General features: G+C 38.5%; 2 protein-coding genes across 2 annotated transcripts in view; both read left to right on the forward strand.

Annotated features, from left to right (window-relative positions):
• Positions 1 to 3162, forward strand: LOC113076629 (succinate dehydrogenase [ubiquinone] iron-sulfur subunit, mitochondrial). The gene is made up of 8 exons (XM_026249320.1): positions 1 to 156; positions 1133 to 1266; positions 1346 to 1431; positions 1498 to 1634; positions 2282 to 2398; positions 2482 to 2583; positions 2658 to 2780; positions 2854 to 3162. Exons 1-8 carry the CDS (start codon positions 94 to 96, stop codon positions 2932 to 2934), a joined length of 843 nt encoding a protein of 280 aa, XP_026105105.1. The 5' UTR covers positions 1 to 93; the 3' UTR covers positions 2935 to 3162.
• A 10306-nt stretch (positions 3163 to 13468) lies between these two features.
• The window catches only part of LOC113076630 (mediator of DNA damage checkpoint protein 1-like), a gene marked incomplete at its 3' end in the record, with an annotated part of 28726 nt that continues 25264 nt past the window's right edge, over positions 13469 to 16930 (forward strand). The window contains exon 1 of the mRNA XM_026249321.1: positions 13469 to 13608. The remainder of the gene's footprint in view (positions 13609 to 16930) is intronic.

Raw genomic sequence — 16930 nt, forward strand, 5'->3', positions numbered from 1 at the left:
AAGTAGGCAGCGGGAGCGGGGCGTGTTCTGAGGCGCGTCGCGCGCGGTGCACTGTGGGCTGCTGGAGGAGCGCAGGGTCAGAGTGACGCGATCATGGCGGCGGTGTGTTTCTCCTTGAGCCGCTGCTGCGCCGTGGGTCCCCGAGCCTCGATCACGGTGAGGACAGCACGACATATATATGTGATATTAATATAGCTGATCGATAACTGAGGATGAGTTTGACAGAGCCAGACCACTGCGATCATACACAGATTATTGTATCTGCGATCTTTACTGAGGTTATGAAATGCTGATGTTTCTTATTAAACAGTGCTGTTTCAGTCACTATGATGTGACATGTTTAATAGTTTAGCTGTTATATTTCATCAGTGTGTGTGGATCACGTGGAACATTTAGCTTCTGATTAAGAGTGTTTTATAGTAACTGTGTTTAAACTTGTGCGCAACATTGGAATATCGCATAAAACTTGCGTTTTTCATAATTAATCGAATTTCTAACCGCGATTACAATTATAAATACCACAATTGCGTAATCGTTCAAAGCGGCTATTAATCATCCAAAGTCCAGTTTTTTTCTTTCTGTGTGTCATCTTAGGGGTTTTTAATTGTTTTAGTTTCAGTACAATATTATAATAACATTAATATTTTTACTGCTTTATCATTTAAATTAGAAACCAATCGGATATAATGTTGACGTTTGAGGCTAATACTATAGAAAAGCACTAAAGGTTTTTTAGTTTGAGTGTGCTCAGCTTGTTTATTTTCATATAAAAATACAGCATGCAGTTGCATCAAACTATGAGATTGGTCCAGTTTTATTTTGAATCATCACAAAGTCAAATCTATTTTGATTCGCAGTAAGGAAATTATTCAGTAAAATGTTTCCATCGTAGTTAATGAGCATGTTTTCTTATCAGGGAAAAACATTTATCCAACTTAGTTGAGTGAATAAATTTTTTTATGTGCATTTTTAGAATTTATGCACATCTTGGCGTTTCCATCCAGTGTGTTTTTAAATGCGATATCCCAAATGCTAACAGAAGTAGGTGTATGTAACCAGAGCTAGTGATGTGATGAGGGTGTAGTTCCGCCGGTGGACACTAGAGGTGTGTGTCTGTGCTCTGATTGGTCAGGCGGTGCGCTTCGCTCAGACGGCGGCCGCTGCGGCGGTTCAGCCCAGGATCAAGAAGTTCCAGATCTACCGCTGGGATCCGGATCGCGCCGGGGACAAACCTCGCATGCAGACGTACGACATCGACCTGAACACGTGAGTGGAGCCGTCCGTCCGTCCGCTCCGGAGCCCGGCGCTCTCTAGATCTGCTCTGAGCGTCTGTTGTGTGTTTCAGCTGCGGCCCGATGGTTCTGGACGCGCTCATCAAGATCAAGAACGAGATGGACGGCACGCTGACCTTCAGACGCTCCTGCAGAGAGGGTGAGCTGACCGTCCGCTTGAGCTGTGTCTGATGAGGCTTGGCTTCTGAGACGCTTCTGTCTGCAGGAATCTGTGGATCGTGTGCGATGAACATCAACGGAGGAAACACTCTGGCCTGTCTGAACAAGATTGACACTAACACCAGCAAGGTGACCAAGATCTACCCGCTGCCGCACATGTATGTGGTCAAAGACCTGGTGCCCGTGAGTATCCCGCTCCAGACTAACACACACCTCCAGAACTGAGTCTCCGTCTCATCTCTTTACAGTCCTTCCACCCATACGCCCAAACAAATACACCTATTATTACCATCTAGTGATATCAGGGGATAGCAAACACTCCTCAGTGTAAAATATTATATTGTGATAAATATTGTTAAGGGTGTGCAATATATATTTAAACACTATATTGTCTAATTTTACAAATATAGTAGTCAGCTGTATCGATAAAGTATCGAGATATCATTTTTTAATCAATATTAGCTTTAAGCGAGTCGCGCAGTTTCCTTCCAATTTTGGCACATAACCATTATATCAAACCTTGCTGTTGTTTTATGGGAATATTTAGGGTATATTTGTAGAAACAGACAACAATACACTGTGTGAGTCACAATTATACATTTATCTTTTATGCCAAAAATCATTAGGATATTAAGATCATGTTCATGAAGATATTTAGTAGATTTAAAAACGTAATGTTTGATCAGTAATATGAATAGTTAAGAGCTTCATCTGAACAGTATGTAGATGTGTTCGCTCCCTCAGATCTCAGACTGTTGTCCCTGGTTGTTTCTGACTCTGTGGGGATTGGTTTGGGCCGGTCCTGGTGTGATCGTGTCTGTCTCCTGCAGGACATGAGTAACTTCTACGCTCAGTACAAGTCCATCGAGCCCTTCCTGAAGAAGAAGGACGAGTCCAGACAGGGACAGGAGCAGTACCTGCAGAGCGTGGAGGACCGGCAGAAGCTGGTAACACACACACACACACACACACGACAGGGCTCACGAGTGTGTGTGTGTGTGTGTGACCTGTGTGTGTGTGTCTCCGTCAGGACGGTCTGTACGAGTGTATCCTGTGCGCCTGCTGCAGCACCAGCTGTCCCAGCTACTGGTGGAACGGAGACAAGTATCTGGGTCCAGCCGTCCTCATGCAGGTGAGGAGATGAGCCTGATCTCACACACACACACACACACACTCCTCCTGACGCTGTGTGTCTGTCTGGAGCAGGCGTACCGCTGGATGATCGACTCTCGGGACGATTACACCGAGGAGAGGCTCTCGCAGCTGCAGGACCCCTTCTCTCTGTACCGCTGTCACACCATCATGAACTGCACCAGGACCTGTCCCAAGGTCAGACGCACGCCTCCATCAGGCCTCGCTCAGATGATGTCAGTGTGTTCCTCACCTGCTTCTCCTCCCGCAGGGTCTGAATCCAGGCAAAGCCATCGCTGAGATCAAGAAGATGATGGCCTCCTACAAACAGAAGAAGACGGCGTCCGCGTGAACACCGGGCTCCATCATCATCATCATCATCATCAGATGAAGAGTGAGAGCGTATTATCACTCCATGGACACACACACACGGACGTATGAAGGGTTCTCTGTTAGATCTTCAGATCTGCTGTATATTAGAGTAATGCATGTCTTCATTTCTACATTACCAAGTGTTTTCCTCAAGTCTCATTAAGAGTCTTCCTCATCTTACAGTGATAATAAAGTGATTATAAACTCACGTTCTGGGAATGGTCCTTTTCAAACACATTTGAGTCTTATTTCCAGCTTTTATAAATAATAATAGTAATTCGTGTTTTTATAAACACTTATGAAGGAGGCCAAAGCTTTTCTTTTACTATCCAATACAGTTCCTGCCTAAAAATTTTAAATTACAAATTTTATTGGGGCATTAACAAAGTGTTTTTAATTCAATACCATACCTAAGTACATCTTTCATGCATCTGCGCTTACTTTGAGAAACTTTACTTCATATCATACTTTTTTTAATCCACTATAAAAAAACATGGAACTGAAGAAATAAACTGGGGATGTGATGAAACTGATTTTCAAACTAACGAACAGACATCTGATTAATGTGCCTTATAAGCGTTTAATATCGTGTGTTTAGTTTTCTAAAGATAAATTAGAGTCATATTCACGGTTTGGGATGAGGTTTCACGTTCCTGTGGGCGGGACGTGGGGAGGGGCCATGGGCGGGGCTTTGAGTGGTGGGCGGAGCCATGGGCGGAGCGACTCTGGAACTTCAGACACGCAGAGATCTGAGCATCACTCCAGGAATAAAGGACTGATTTACAGGTGGGCAGATTCTTTCTAAAAGCTCTATATAAGGTATTCAGTGTAAACATCTGTCCTCAAAGGGAGTGTGCTAAGTGAAATGTGTGTCTTCATGACTTAAATGAGTTCAGTCAGTCCATGTGTTACTAAAAACGGTTAATGTGGGTTAAAATGTTAATACATTTTTAATTATTAACTATATTTAATATTAAATTAACTTATTGTTATTTCTACACATTGATCAGTCGGTCAGTTAGTAAAATCTGCTGACTTTAGTAATCTTTGTTCTATTATGTTCCAATACTGACCGTTCAGAAATAGAAAAACATGACTTTTCAAGTTTTTTCTCCAAAGTTTGCAGGCCTGTAACTCATGGAGCATTAGCTATATAATAATGAGCTTTTAGGTATTGGGTCTTAACAAGCTTTTCTTTTGATAATGGAATTGGAATATGAATATGGCTCCAGGAGTTTTCAATGGTCGAAAAACAAATGTGGGTTAATTTGCAAAAATATCATGCTTCAGAAAACATGAATTAAAATGAAAAAGATTTTTTATGGTGCGTCGTCAGAGGACATGTTCAGATCCGATATGTGGTGATGAACTAGTTACATGTAACACAATTACTAACAATTTCCTGTTCTGAAATTATTTATTTATATGATTTATTTTTTAAGATTAACAGTTTTTCCCCAATGCATTATTAGATTCCAGTGTTTCCTGTCGATTTGATTTCCAAAACAGTATCATATCTACTAAACTACAACTTGTGATTTTAATGGTTTTTAACCTCAATCTCAAAGCAAAAAAGAGGCACTAAAGTCAGAATGTTTTCCGTGCTTTAAAATGAAATGTTTTATGATCATAATTCAAGTGATGAAGGATTTCCTGAACCCTGCATGCTTTAAATGCTTCACAATCATTAACAGCTGGAATCATTCGTTACAAGTTTAGAAAAGTAGTAAGTTACATTAATAAATTAACTGAAATAGTTACTCTACTTGTTTTATCAAGTATCATGGTGGAGTATAGTAAGACAGTACAACAAACATTCACTGCGTTTCATCAACGCTTTATTCATTCTTTCTTTCATTTATAGCGAAGTATTTCCAAGAATAATTTCAGGCACTATGGGCTGCTTCAGGTACAATTATAGAATTATCTTTCCATTTACAGAATCAAAGAAAAACAAAACATTATTCTCAAATCCCATCTTTAAATAAATTCATGAGAAAACCAAAATATAACACCCGTCCACCAGCGTTCTGGATCATAAGATCCTGGAGATACAGTCAGTGTCCAGCTGGAACAGACTTGTTAGGGTTTAATCACAGGTCCTACACGCTCAACGCAGGACTCTAGAACCGGTCGGTTCTCTGGCGATGTTCCTTCAGGTGCATTAGTGACAGTACTTCAGTTACAGCGTTACAAACCCTCAGGTTAGCGTGGTTCTGTCAGAGGTCCGTGTTAGCGGTAAACAGAAGGTGTGTGTGTGGGGTCAGGTTTAGTAGAAGTGTGGGTGTGTGTGTGGGTGTGTGTGTGTGTGTGTGCGCGTGGGGTCAGGTTCAGTAGAAGCAGACGGTGTGAACGGCCAGTGGCTCTTCTCCAATCGGACACGTCTGACAGAAACGGTTCTTGGTTCAGTGTACTGGTGATCCGAAAACCTGCAACTGGTTCTTGACTCGAGAACGAGGACCGCTCTGGCAGTGGGCGTGTACGTTAGTTATCTGACTCTGCTGATTATCCACATACATTTTCCCCTGGCCTTTATTTAAGACCGGCCTTTATTTGTCCGTGTTGTTCACGCCTCTGGCCACTATCAGAGGCCCGGCGTTTATTTGACTACCGGTTTTTATTTGAGGAATTATGGTAGATACAAGAGTTGGTCAAGACAATCTTTAGGTTGCTGCTTGAGAAACCCTATCATGAAAGTTTAAAGCAGCTGCAAAAGCCTGAAGTTTGACAATATAGATCTATTAGACAGATGCTGATAACATGACCCGTTACTAGCATTTCACTGGCATATTCATCATGTTGCTAGCAAACCGAAACTCCATCGGTGACAGAATGGAGAAAAACACCTTGGGAGAAACCAGGCTCAGTTCTCCTCTGACCAGTTGATGATGACCAGATGAGTTTATGTGCACATTTGAGGAAGTGGTGGATAAGAAGGCAGACAACCCAGGAGACTGTCTGCACTTCCTGGAACAATACACTTCCTTATAAACTCAAAGACAGCGGAGACCAGGACAACTAGAGCCCAGATACAGATCCCCTGTAAAGACTTTGTCTAAGAGGAGCACCAGGACAAGACCACAGGAAACAGATGATTCTTCTGCACAATCTGACTTTGCTGCAGTCTGGAATTGAACTACTGGTTTCGTCTGGTCAGAGGAGAACTGACCCCAACTGAGCCTGGTTTCTCCCAAGGTTTTTTTCTCCATTCTGTCACCGATGGAGTTTCGGTTCCTTGCCGCTGTCGCCTCTGGCTTGCTTAGTTGGGGTCACTTCATCTACAGCGATATCATTGACTTGATTGCAAATTAAAACAGACACTATTTAAACTGAACTGAGATGACATCACTGAATTCAATGATGAACTGCCTTTAACTATCATTTTGCATTATTGACACACTGTTTTCCTAATGAATGTTGTTCAGTGCTTTGGCGCAATGTATTTTGTTTAAAGCACTATATAAATAAAGGTCACTTGACCTGAAATTAAAGGGTTAGTTCACCCAGATAGCAAATCAGTCTATTGTTCGTTATCTGGCTCGGCTCGGTGTTCATCTTCAGTTCTCTCTTCACAGCAGTTATTAATTACATAAATTTGCTATCTGGGTGAACTTACCCTTTAATGCTGTACTTTGGCACAGGGCAGTGCCATGTGTTTAACTTCTTGTTGTAAACCACAACGACACCCTCCAAACAGCTATAATATGACCCATCTGGCTCAAAAACTGAAATAATTGTGTTTGTCTGAAAGGAGTTAATGGAGGTTTCCACAGATAGTGGTGTGCTGCTACCGTAGGACAGCTGCTGAGGAGCAAGACACAGCTTGTTTTTCTGCTCAATGAACCACCTTGCTTTCACCATTTCTGTTCAAATGTCTTCTTTTGGGGTTACTGGTTCAGCTGAGGATGTGCAGTAACTTACAGACCTGATGTGCTCACACTGAAAAGATAAGATGACACTCCTCTGTGCAGCTTTCATGTTTACTTGGCATTCGTTTGGTTCACAGTTCATGTTTTTCTGCTCTCTCCATGTATTGAAATTAATATGTAGAGCAATACTGTGACCACTTCAACATTTAGCAGAGCATATATTCCACTTGTTCTGTCGATACACTGCTTGCTAGATGAAGGTCTGGCATTAATGTCCTGACTTGGTGTGTTTACGCTCGATGTGTTTCTTTAGACAGTTTCCAGAGGACTTGAATTCTGGATAGTGTAACTCCAAACCATCATAAACAGCTCTGCACTGCGTTTGATGAAATGTTTAATAGGATGTGTGAGACTAAAATGAATTGTGTTCTGTTCTCTTAAGTATACAGAGTTTGTGAATAGATTTTGATGAAGATGATATTATGACGAAATCTTAAATACTATTTCTTGCAAATGTATGATAACAAATAACTCAAGATGTTCATAGCTCCATGGATAATGCAGCAGCATTTTAGACATGGGACTGAAGATGTGCATTCACTTTGTCCCGTCTGCTGGGTTTGAAGACACCGGACACACAAAAAATACAAACAGTGGAAATTTTTGCAAAAAAGGTAATGCTATTCCTTTCTGGATTGTTATGTCTATGTGACAATAATAATAATAATAATAATAATAATAATGATAAATAATAATATTATCTATATAAATTGTGACACGTGTCATCATTTAAAAAAAATACAGTTTCACATTTGAATATTAATGGTATATTAACACATGACCCGAGATCTATTGCTGGTTATTGTTCATCCTTCTATAGCTCTCTTTATGAATCTAGTTTTAATGAAAAAGATACTAATGATTTCTTAGATAGTCGTAATAATACTAAATCTATAAGTGAATATGTGATAATTCTATGTGTATAGAGGAAGTCTTACATGCTATTAAGGATCTTAAGTTAAATAAATCCCTGGTGTGGATGGATCAACTTCTGAATTCTAAAAATCTGAACATTTGGAAGAATGTTTTGACGTCATCATGCGCCGTCATCTTGGGCTGTGCAGCCTGTGCACGGGGGTCAGGTTTCAGAGTCAGCGGGGCAGCGGTCATGCGGAGTGCGGCGGGCTCGCGTTTACTTTCCCCTTGTCGGGAGGCCATGTGCTCCATGATCTGCTGCTGAATGCTCACTTCGGTGAGGTGTTTTAGCAGGTCTTCCATCTTTGGGGGAGGAGCACCACCGGGGGAAACAGAAAGTGGACGTGAGCCAAACAACCAGAAAAGAAAAGTGTCCGTAGCAATCCAAGTGGGGTGATATCAAATGTGGAGTGGTCCTGGTCAGTAACTTCTTCACTGCAATGCCTGCATTCTCCACCAGTGTGACGGGTGAAGAGGCACATGGACGAGGATGCAGGCGAGTTCCCTGAAGAATGGATTTTTATTAACCAGTAGCTGGGAGAAATAACCAATGTGAGTCTCTCTCTCTCTCTCTCTGTGTGCCTGCTCCGTTTCCAGGGCGACGCTGATGAGAGCTCGGGACATGTGTCACAATATATATATATATATATATATATATATATATATATATATATATATTGTGACGAGTCAGCTGCCTCCTCCCTGATTGTCACCGGCACCCCGTCCTAAATCGCCGCCCTTCACCAGGCTCCCGACTGGAGTGGGTGTGTGAGAGGAGGGGCGCTGGACGAGTCAGGGCTGGCGGCGTGTGATGGGGCACACCTGAACAGGGCTGGACTGGGACAAAAAATCAGCCCTGGACTTCATCCAGACCGGCCCACTATTCATGTGAACATACGCGCGCACACACACACACACACACACACTACATGTCTATACATACATTAATCTGCATGTAAAATTACTGATTAGAATTTATTACTATCAAAACCAAGAAAAAAAATATTAAAATAATAAACAAAGAAAATGCAAATGATTTTATCAGGCTTTATTTTAAATATCTAAAGGTCTTAATTGATGTGCTTCTTATTAATCTAATAGTGCAGCAACATAACACTTGTTTTTTTTTTTTTATATTAATTTACACATATTACCTCTGACCTGTTGGCTGCTTATAGTAGGCTAGTATTAACATTTACATTTACATTTATTCATTTAGCTGACGCTTTTATCCAAAGCAACTTACAATTGCTATATGTGTCAGAGGTCGCACGCCTCTGGATTCGAATCCACTGTGAGACACCAATGTGTCCCTGAGCAACACACTTAACCTCTAGTTGCTCCAGACCACTGATAGGGAGACCACTGATCTACAGTAAACGTGATTTATAAAGACCACTGCTCTACAATAAAATAAAAGAGTAATTAAGACAAAGAATGTTGTGTAGTGATTTATTTTAAAATGTTCGTAACATAATCAAAGGCCTTTAAAAATCCTTGAAGTAGACTGGCTTATATATTCAAATGCAGAGCTCAATGCTAGGGTTCAAAACTGTACTTGCCCTGCCAAAAATAAATACATACAAATAAAATTGCTGTTGTTTTCTTTGTAAATAAGCTGCAATCTCATTTCACAATTCTAATTTCAATACCACAATAAACACTAACTATTAAGTTCAAACATTAATGAAGACAAGTGAACAGTCAGGAATAAAATAAGAAAAAAATATCATAAATAGCACCATTTTCAGGTACAGATATTACATATCCAAATATAAAATACTTCACTTAACACACACACACACATACATTCATATATATCCTTGTTAAGTTGTTATTCAAGAGCAGTGAGTTATTTCTCTTTGTCTTATGTTCACAATGACACAGACCGACAGCAGGTATAAGGCTTCTGCCTGGCACTTTAAGAGATTCTTTTTCTCAATTGATTACAAATTGAAAATAAATATCTCCCATAAATGCTGTAAATATACAGAGACATAGAGCATAAGCTTGTATTATTAAATGTTAAAAATAATTAAATGTAATGCAGTTTTCATTATAATAACAATTATTTAATGACAGGTGAAAATATAATAAATATGTACTACAGTGCACATATTTAGCAAAATACTCCTTTCTTGTGGCTATTTTTCTCAACTAACCTGCTATGGTCTTTAAATGACTTTCTTGAGGTAAATGTAACGTGTGACATAATTGTTCTCCTGCTGTTTTGATTGATCGATATTATTTATGAGGCATATATACGTTTAGGTAAGTTGTACTGTATCTTTAAACAGAAAGTAACAGATGATCGGTTTACTTGAAGGCGCTAAAGCGATCTGTCACGTCATATTTTCTAACGCCAAAACGGTATTGTCTGAATTTTGTCATAAAATGGACAGAACCTGAGGGCTGAGAATTGTAAATGTAATTTATATAGATCAGTGAGTGGTGAGATATTACAGCAGGAATATCCTAACTTTTTGAAACAAAACAATGCAGTAGCCTACGTCTATCATTACATTTCTGTCTCACCTCAGCAGTCAAGTCCCGCCCTGCTGACGTCTTCACTCAAGTCTTTTGCCTTTCAGCAAATAATTTATTTATCTTGACACATTTGGTGGCATCTGCCTCAAGTGCTTGTCGTTTCTCTCTCTCAACGTTCGGCCCCTGCTTTACGCTTAGATATTTTATTATTTAACATTTTGAATTTCGTTGCAGTTGTAATGGGCCGCTTTTCAAGGCTAGAACTTGATTCTGATTGGCCAATGAGCAGTGAACACGTCACGTCTCGCAGCTCGCATCAGCATCATGCGCACGCGTCGTTTTATCTGTTCTTTATACTGCCTTTTTTAATGTTTTAAATAAATTATTGTGACTAACGTAAAAAAATAAAAAAGCATGATGCAGCTTCATGAGAGAGAAACATAAGGCCGGAATTGTACCATACAACAATATAATTACGAATATATTTGCGATTATTATTTAAAAACAAAATACATAACGCACCGGCCCAACCAGACCGCGGCCCACCGGGAATCTCCCGGTAGTCCCGATGGCCAGTACATGCCTGCACCTGAAGGAAATGGAGCCTCATCACCGCCGCTGTTTAAAAGCCCAACGCGCCTCTCCTCGGTAGACCGGTCTCTTCCCTGTGCATGCACACTGGTGTCCTCGTGGGTCCAGGAAGGGTGCGTTGAGGGATTCCCGCGCCACCAGAGACGTGAGCTGCCGGACCCGCGATCCGGAAGAGAACCGCACCCGTTTACACGGCCGACGGGCCAGGATGCCGGGCCGTCCATCCCCTGCCAGCGCCGCGGCCAACGAGAGTGATGCGGCCGCTAGAGGAAGCCGCCGCCCCTCGGGCCCCGGACCGAAGAGGGGAGCGCGTGCGGCCACCGGACTCCGCCCCTTACCTGGACCCTTCCTCGATGAACACTGCCCAACCCACACGAACCCTGCAGCACGATGAGGACACCAGATTCCCTGTTATTTTGGACACTCTTCCCTTTTGGCCACCTTTTATCCCCTTGTTTTATTTGATTGTGTTAATAAAAGCCTCTCCGAGGCCTGACGCCACGCCCACTGTGTCTGTCTTGTGCTCCTCCCGTGACTATATATATATATATATATATGTATGTATTTAACAAATGTATTCCATGTATCTAACTCTGTGATTTGATTTATTTCTCTTGTAGGTTAAATGATTGTGGCTTAACTGACAAAAGCTGTCCAGCTCTGGCTTCAGTTCTTGGATCAGATACAAATCTGAAAGAGCTGAACATGAACAATAATAATCTTTTTATTAAAGGATTATGGAGTTAAGATGCTCTGCACTGGATTGAATAATATTAATTGCAAATTAGAGATACTGAGGTAAGTTTGGTGACAATCCATAGTTTGGTTTGGTTAGAAGATTCATCTGTTAACATGGACCTAGATCATTTGCCACAGAATTGAGGACAGAACTGCTTTAAATGAGGGCTGTGATCTTTGAGTAAGAGCTGTAATCTTTGAAATTATATTTCTTTCTTTATATTTCCTGGCACTGGCTAATACACTTCCATAATTTCTTAAAAATGTCCCAATTTCAAACTTCAGTAATTCCCAGTTATTACAATAATCATAACTCAGTTGAGCTAAATTCAAATAATGTGCAATCAAACCTGCGAATGGTCATCTTAACAGATTCATTGTCCAGAATTGAATTATTAAGTTTCCAGTAAGAGTTATAATGGTTGTTGGAGAAAGATTGTGGACCAACATTAATTAAAACTGATTTATGGTCTGTCAATGGCATAAGAAGAATGTGAATAAAAATCTTTTCTTTCTGTAAGCTACAAGAGGCTAGCCAATAATCAATATGAGACATGACAGGACATGCCTTATTGTTCCATGTAAAGGATTTTAAATTAGGGTATTTCTCCCTCCAAATGTCTTTTATAACACATTTCTGCATAAAGGCCTTAAGTCTGATATTGGAAGAAGTTGGAGAACGAGGAGGCCTTCTGTCAAGGGACTTGTCTAGAGTAATATTAAAATCACCACCACTTAATAAAAGTGAATTTGGATAAACAATGTGTTAAGCACATTTCTAATTGATCAAATAAGTCTTCGTTTCAGTTTTAGAGTTGTACCCAGCACTGGCCCTAAGCAGATTTTCAAAAGGGCCCCAAACCTACAGTTTCACCTAAACACTCGCATCCATCCCAATGAACACGTCACACACTGACACCTGACTGTAAAGTTTATTCAATTTGTTTTACTCAATATATTTTTCTTTCAGGATATGGATAGGAAAATATATTTGCGTAGTTGACAAATCTGCAGTAAAAACGCTTTTTTGTAAAACACAATTCTGGCCCTTTAACTAATTAAAGTTGTCCACGGAGTTTAAAAACAGGATATGATGTCACACCGGAGGACAACGTTTTCAGTGACAAAGTTTCAAGTTCATATTGCCAATTTCTAAAATAGAGACTTGTAAAATTATGTCTGAGGTATTTATGAACAATTGTATGCTTTTCTTTTTAATTTATAAAAGTTGAAATTTATTGAACATCCTTGAGAGAGTCAAACCATAGGACAATTTTGAGATTTAGATCAAACATTTATAATAACAACAACAATAATAATAACAATAATAATAATAATAATAAAAATAATAATTCTATTAACAAACTTAGTTTTTATAACAATATGTCCAAGTAAGACAAATACATTTTTAAATGATGACAATATTAATTATTATTATTATTACTTGATTTAATCAGTCAATATTTATTATTGGTAAACATGATTAATAATTACAATAAATGTGGTCTACCAGAGACTGTGAACATATACTATTAAACTGAGAAGCATATGAAAGAGAAAGAATGAGATTAATAGAAGAATTAAGTATTCTGAATATCGAAAATATAACAGTTAAGACAATACTAAAGAATGCTCCAGCACAGTATAAAGTATATTATGCAATTATAAGTTATTTGAAAAAGTAGGTTTAATAAATAGGATTTAAGATCACGTAATGAAGTGTACAGAATAATTGTATCATTTTGTTTGTTTAAGGTTTGTTGTAATTAATATCCGTCACCCAGTCCAGTAGGAGGCGTAAATTCACCTTTTAAATGGGTTTGTAACCGCCTTTAGAAGAAGAAGAAGAAGAAGAGGAAGAAGAAGAGTGTTGAAACTTACTGTCTATGGTTGAAACCGAAAGTAAACGCGAACGTACCCTCGAGAGTAAACGCGCATTTTGAAGAGTTAAAATGCAGAGTTAAAATCCTTCTCTTCAGATCTCAGAGTTGACGGTAAGTTGAGTTCTCTGCTTGTAATATCGTGTATTATTGTAGAATGTCGCTCTCGTGTTAAACTCTTCAGACTTTAACGGATATTTGAGAAAGTTGTTGTGACGCAGTTTAAAATGGATGTAAAGTCAATCAGGAAGTCGAAATGTTTCCGTGTTGGGATGAAGATTACAATGAAGCTTTGTTTTGAGTCAGACACTAAAAAAAGCATGGTTTAATAAAGAGATTGTTCTTGTCATGATATGATATGTGATATGATATGGTATGATATGGGTTAGTCGTGGCCTAATGGTTAGAGAGTCGGACGACGGCATGGAGCCAGAAATGCTTCAGAGGGGTGGCCAGGCAGGGGCCAGTAGGGGTGGCACAAAAAACATAATTTTGCCAACAAACACGGCACTTATCCGACCTTAAAATACTTTTTAAAGTATTGTATGTGCCCAAATCACAATGATGTATAACCCAGCCGGCATTTCAACGTTGATTCAACGTTGAAACAACGTCAGGCACCAGGGTTGAATCAACGTTGAATTACGTTTCGATTTTGCAAATTGGATCAACGTTGAAATCACGACGCTGTTTCACCGTATTACCTGCATCACGGGTGAATTACAGTCGTTCTGCAGACCTTGGATTAACGCTGAGGTGTTGATTTTGAAAAGTTAATCAACGTTGATAACACGATGTTGTTTCACCGTCCTACCTTGTACCGTGTATAATAAATAACACTTGTATGTTCAATTAGATCCTAGTTTGCTTTTAGATCAACACTGTACATGCAAGGATAAAATTCAAATGACTGGCAGCAATCCCACTGAGCAAAAGTACGTCGAAACCACGTCTTTTCCATGTCTTTGTCGGACGTTGAAAGTTTTTATGATGTCTTTTGGACGTCCAATATCGACCTCCATAGGATGTCTCTAGGACGTTAAAATTGAGTTCCGATTTCTGGACAAAATAAACACTCTTAGGCTGCATTCAATTTAATCTCATGTTTATTTCTATGCAATGTATATTTTTACTTGTAAATAAACTTAAAGAAACATTAAGCACAACGTAAACATAAAAGTGGGCACTTAAAAGTTTCTATAAATATAGTTCTCACTATCTCAAGTCTGTCTGTACACTATCATTGTCTGTACCTCTGTGTTTTCTACATTTCAAGATGAGGTTCACAGAAACTGAGATGGCCAATGTATTTTTTGGGGGTGGGGGGGGGGGGGTGGGGTTCTTTATTTAACAAAAGATATACTGCTTGTAACTATAATGGCACTAGAATTAGTTTATTTTATACATAGGCCTAAATATTTGTATTTTTGTTCTGTTTTGAATAGCATTATATTTAAATGATTTGAAGTGAGAGAAAACAAAATCTTTACAGTGTTTATAGTTTTTAAGTTTCTTTAATAGTTTTTAAGAAATTAATAGTAAAATGTTTCTTATACACCGATGCAACTTGCGTGTTTTTTCCTGACCTGGTGCAACTTAGCCCTATATTGTGCTGTATTATTAAATAAATGTATTATTTAAAAAAACTAAATGAATAAATAAAACAATCATATTATGTTCATTATACCCCACAATAATAGGGTGTCCTTGAAAAATCTTCTCTGCTAGGGGTCCTTGGCTCCAAAATGTTGCAAATGTCCAGTGCTAGTGGACAGGCATCCATATACAGCAGAGACTGGTCAGGAGGAACTGTCCTGTCATCACAACAGCTCTCTGTCTTCACCAACTGCCCTGTAACACAAATTACATATACATGATTATCATAAATATAAATATAGCTTCACTATGCTCATTTTTTACCTCTGTGGTGAACATATGATGACTGATTTTTTGTCTTTAGTGAATCATTTCAAAACGTGATTTTTTTTTTTAAGTTTAAAGTGCCTAATTTCACAGGTTACCTGTTTTAGTTAAAAATTTTAATAACTAAGTTAAAAAGGATCATCATAATTTTACCTCAGACTGTAAATTTAACCACCTAAAATAAACAGGGATATGTACAATTAAGAAAAGAGGCATTTGAAAATATATAATCTTTCTAATCCAAATAAATAATTTGAAATATTAATCTGAAGTGAAATTTAACATTAGATTTATAAAACGAAGAATAAAAGCACATTTATGCTTACCTTTGGCTCAACACCATTAGTCAGATGACCGTTACGGTTAACTTTAATTAGCTCCGTCCCGTTGTGAAGGTTGTTCGTTAGTCAGGTTTCTCTGTAGGTTTATAAAGTGTCCTCAACGTAGAAATAAATAAATTAAAGGATGGCGGTAGTGATATCTTCAGTCTTTTGTAATAAACTGAATTATTCTTCCGTCTTCATGATTGTTTGCGCCATCACGTTTACTTGTTTTTCTTTCTGCCATCATGTTTACATCACTAACGTAACATCACGTTAACTCTCCCTCGTGGCGGGCACACATATACACTGTATTTCTTTTCATTTAAATCTGTGTTAAATATTTGTTTTTTTAATATGATATAATACTATTTCAATTTAATTATATATTTAAATAAACGTTAATATATTTTAATCTATTTAACTATATTTAATTTATAGATCTAATACAGATGTAAACTGCGGTTTCTGTCAATGCTATACCACTCAAATAAATAAATAAATCCATGTAAGATTTAATATGGTCACATTATGGTACTTTAATTAGGCCTATGTTTTTAAACATTTATAGATTACATTACATTAATTTATCACCTAAATATTTCAGAGGAATATAGGCAACATGTGATATTTCAATCAAAAATCAAAGGATTGCTTTGTGTTTATATGTATAAAAAAAACTTATGTCAATTTCCTGAACCTGTTCTGCACGTTCTACAGACGTCCAAGAAAATCCTTAGCCCAACGGTCAAATTTTTAACCTCATATCTTTGTCCAAGGGACGTCATAGTTCAACGTACAGATATGAACCGGATTTGCACGTTGAAGTAGACGTCCAGATATGGTCCAGACCGACCGACACAATTTAGACTTGATCTGCACATCGTATAGATGTCTCATGTTTGTTGGGATGGATTTACAATCAACTTCAAAAAACTACCACATGCTCAAAATTGTAAAACTGCAGTTTTATTTTGGAAAAATACTGTATAAAACAGATGAAAATAATCCCAAACTTTATTATGCAGAGTATGCATGGATGTATTGTTAAAAACATGTAGTAGAACAATCCAAATACAATAATATTTAAAGGTTTTTGTAAAATATTTTGGCACATAAATGCATATTTTTTGCAGCACATGCAAGAGAAACCCTTGTACCTTTATGACTGAAACGAGTTGATCTTTTATTTT

The sequence above is a fragment of the Carassius auratus genome, unplaced genomic scaffold (genome assembly GCF_003368295.1).
Source record: "Carassius auratus strain Wakin unplaced genomic scaffold, ASM336829v1 scaf_tig00020840, whole genome shotgun sequence".
Classification (NCBI taxonomy): domain Eukaryota; kingdom Metazoa; phylum Chordata; class Actinopteri; order Cypriniformes; family Cyprinidae; genus Carassius; species Carassius auratus.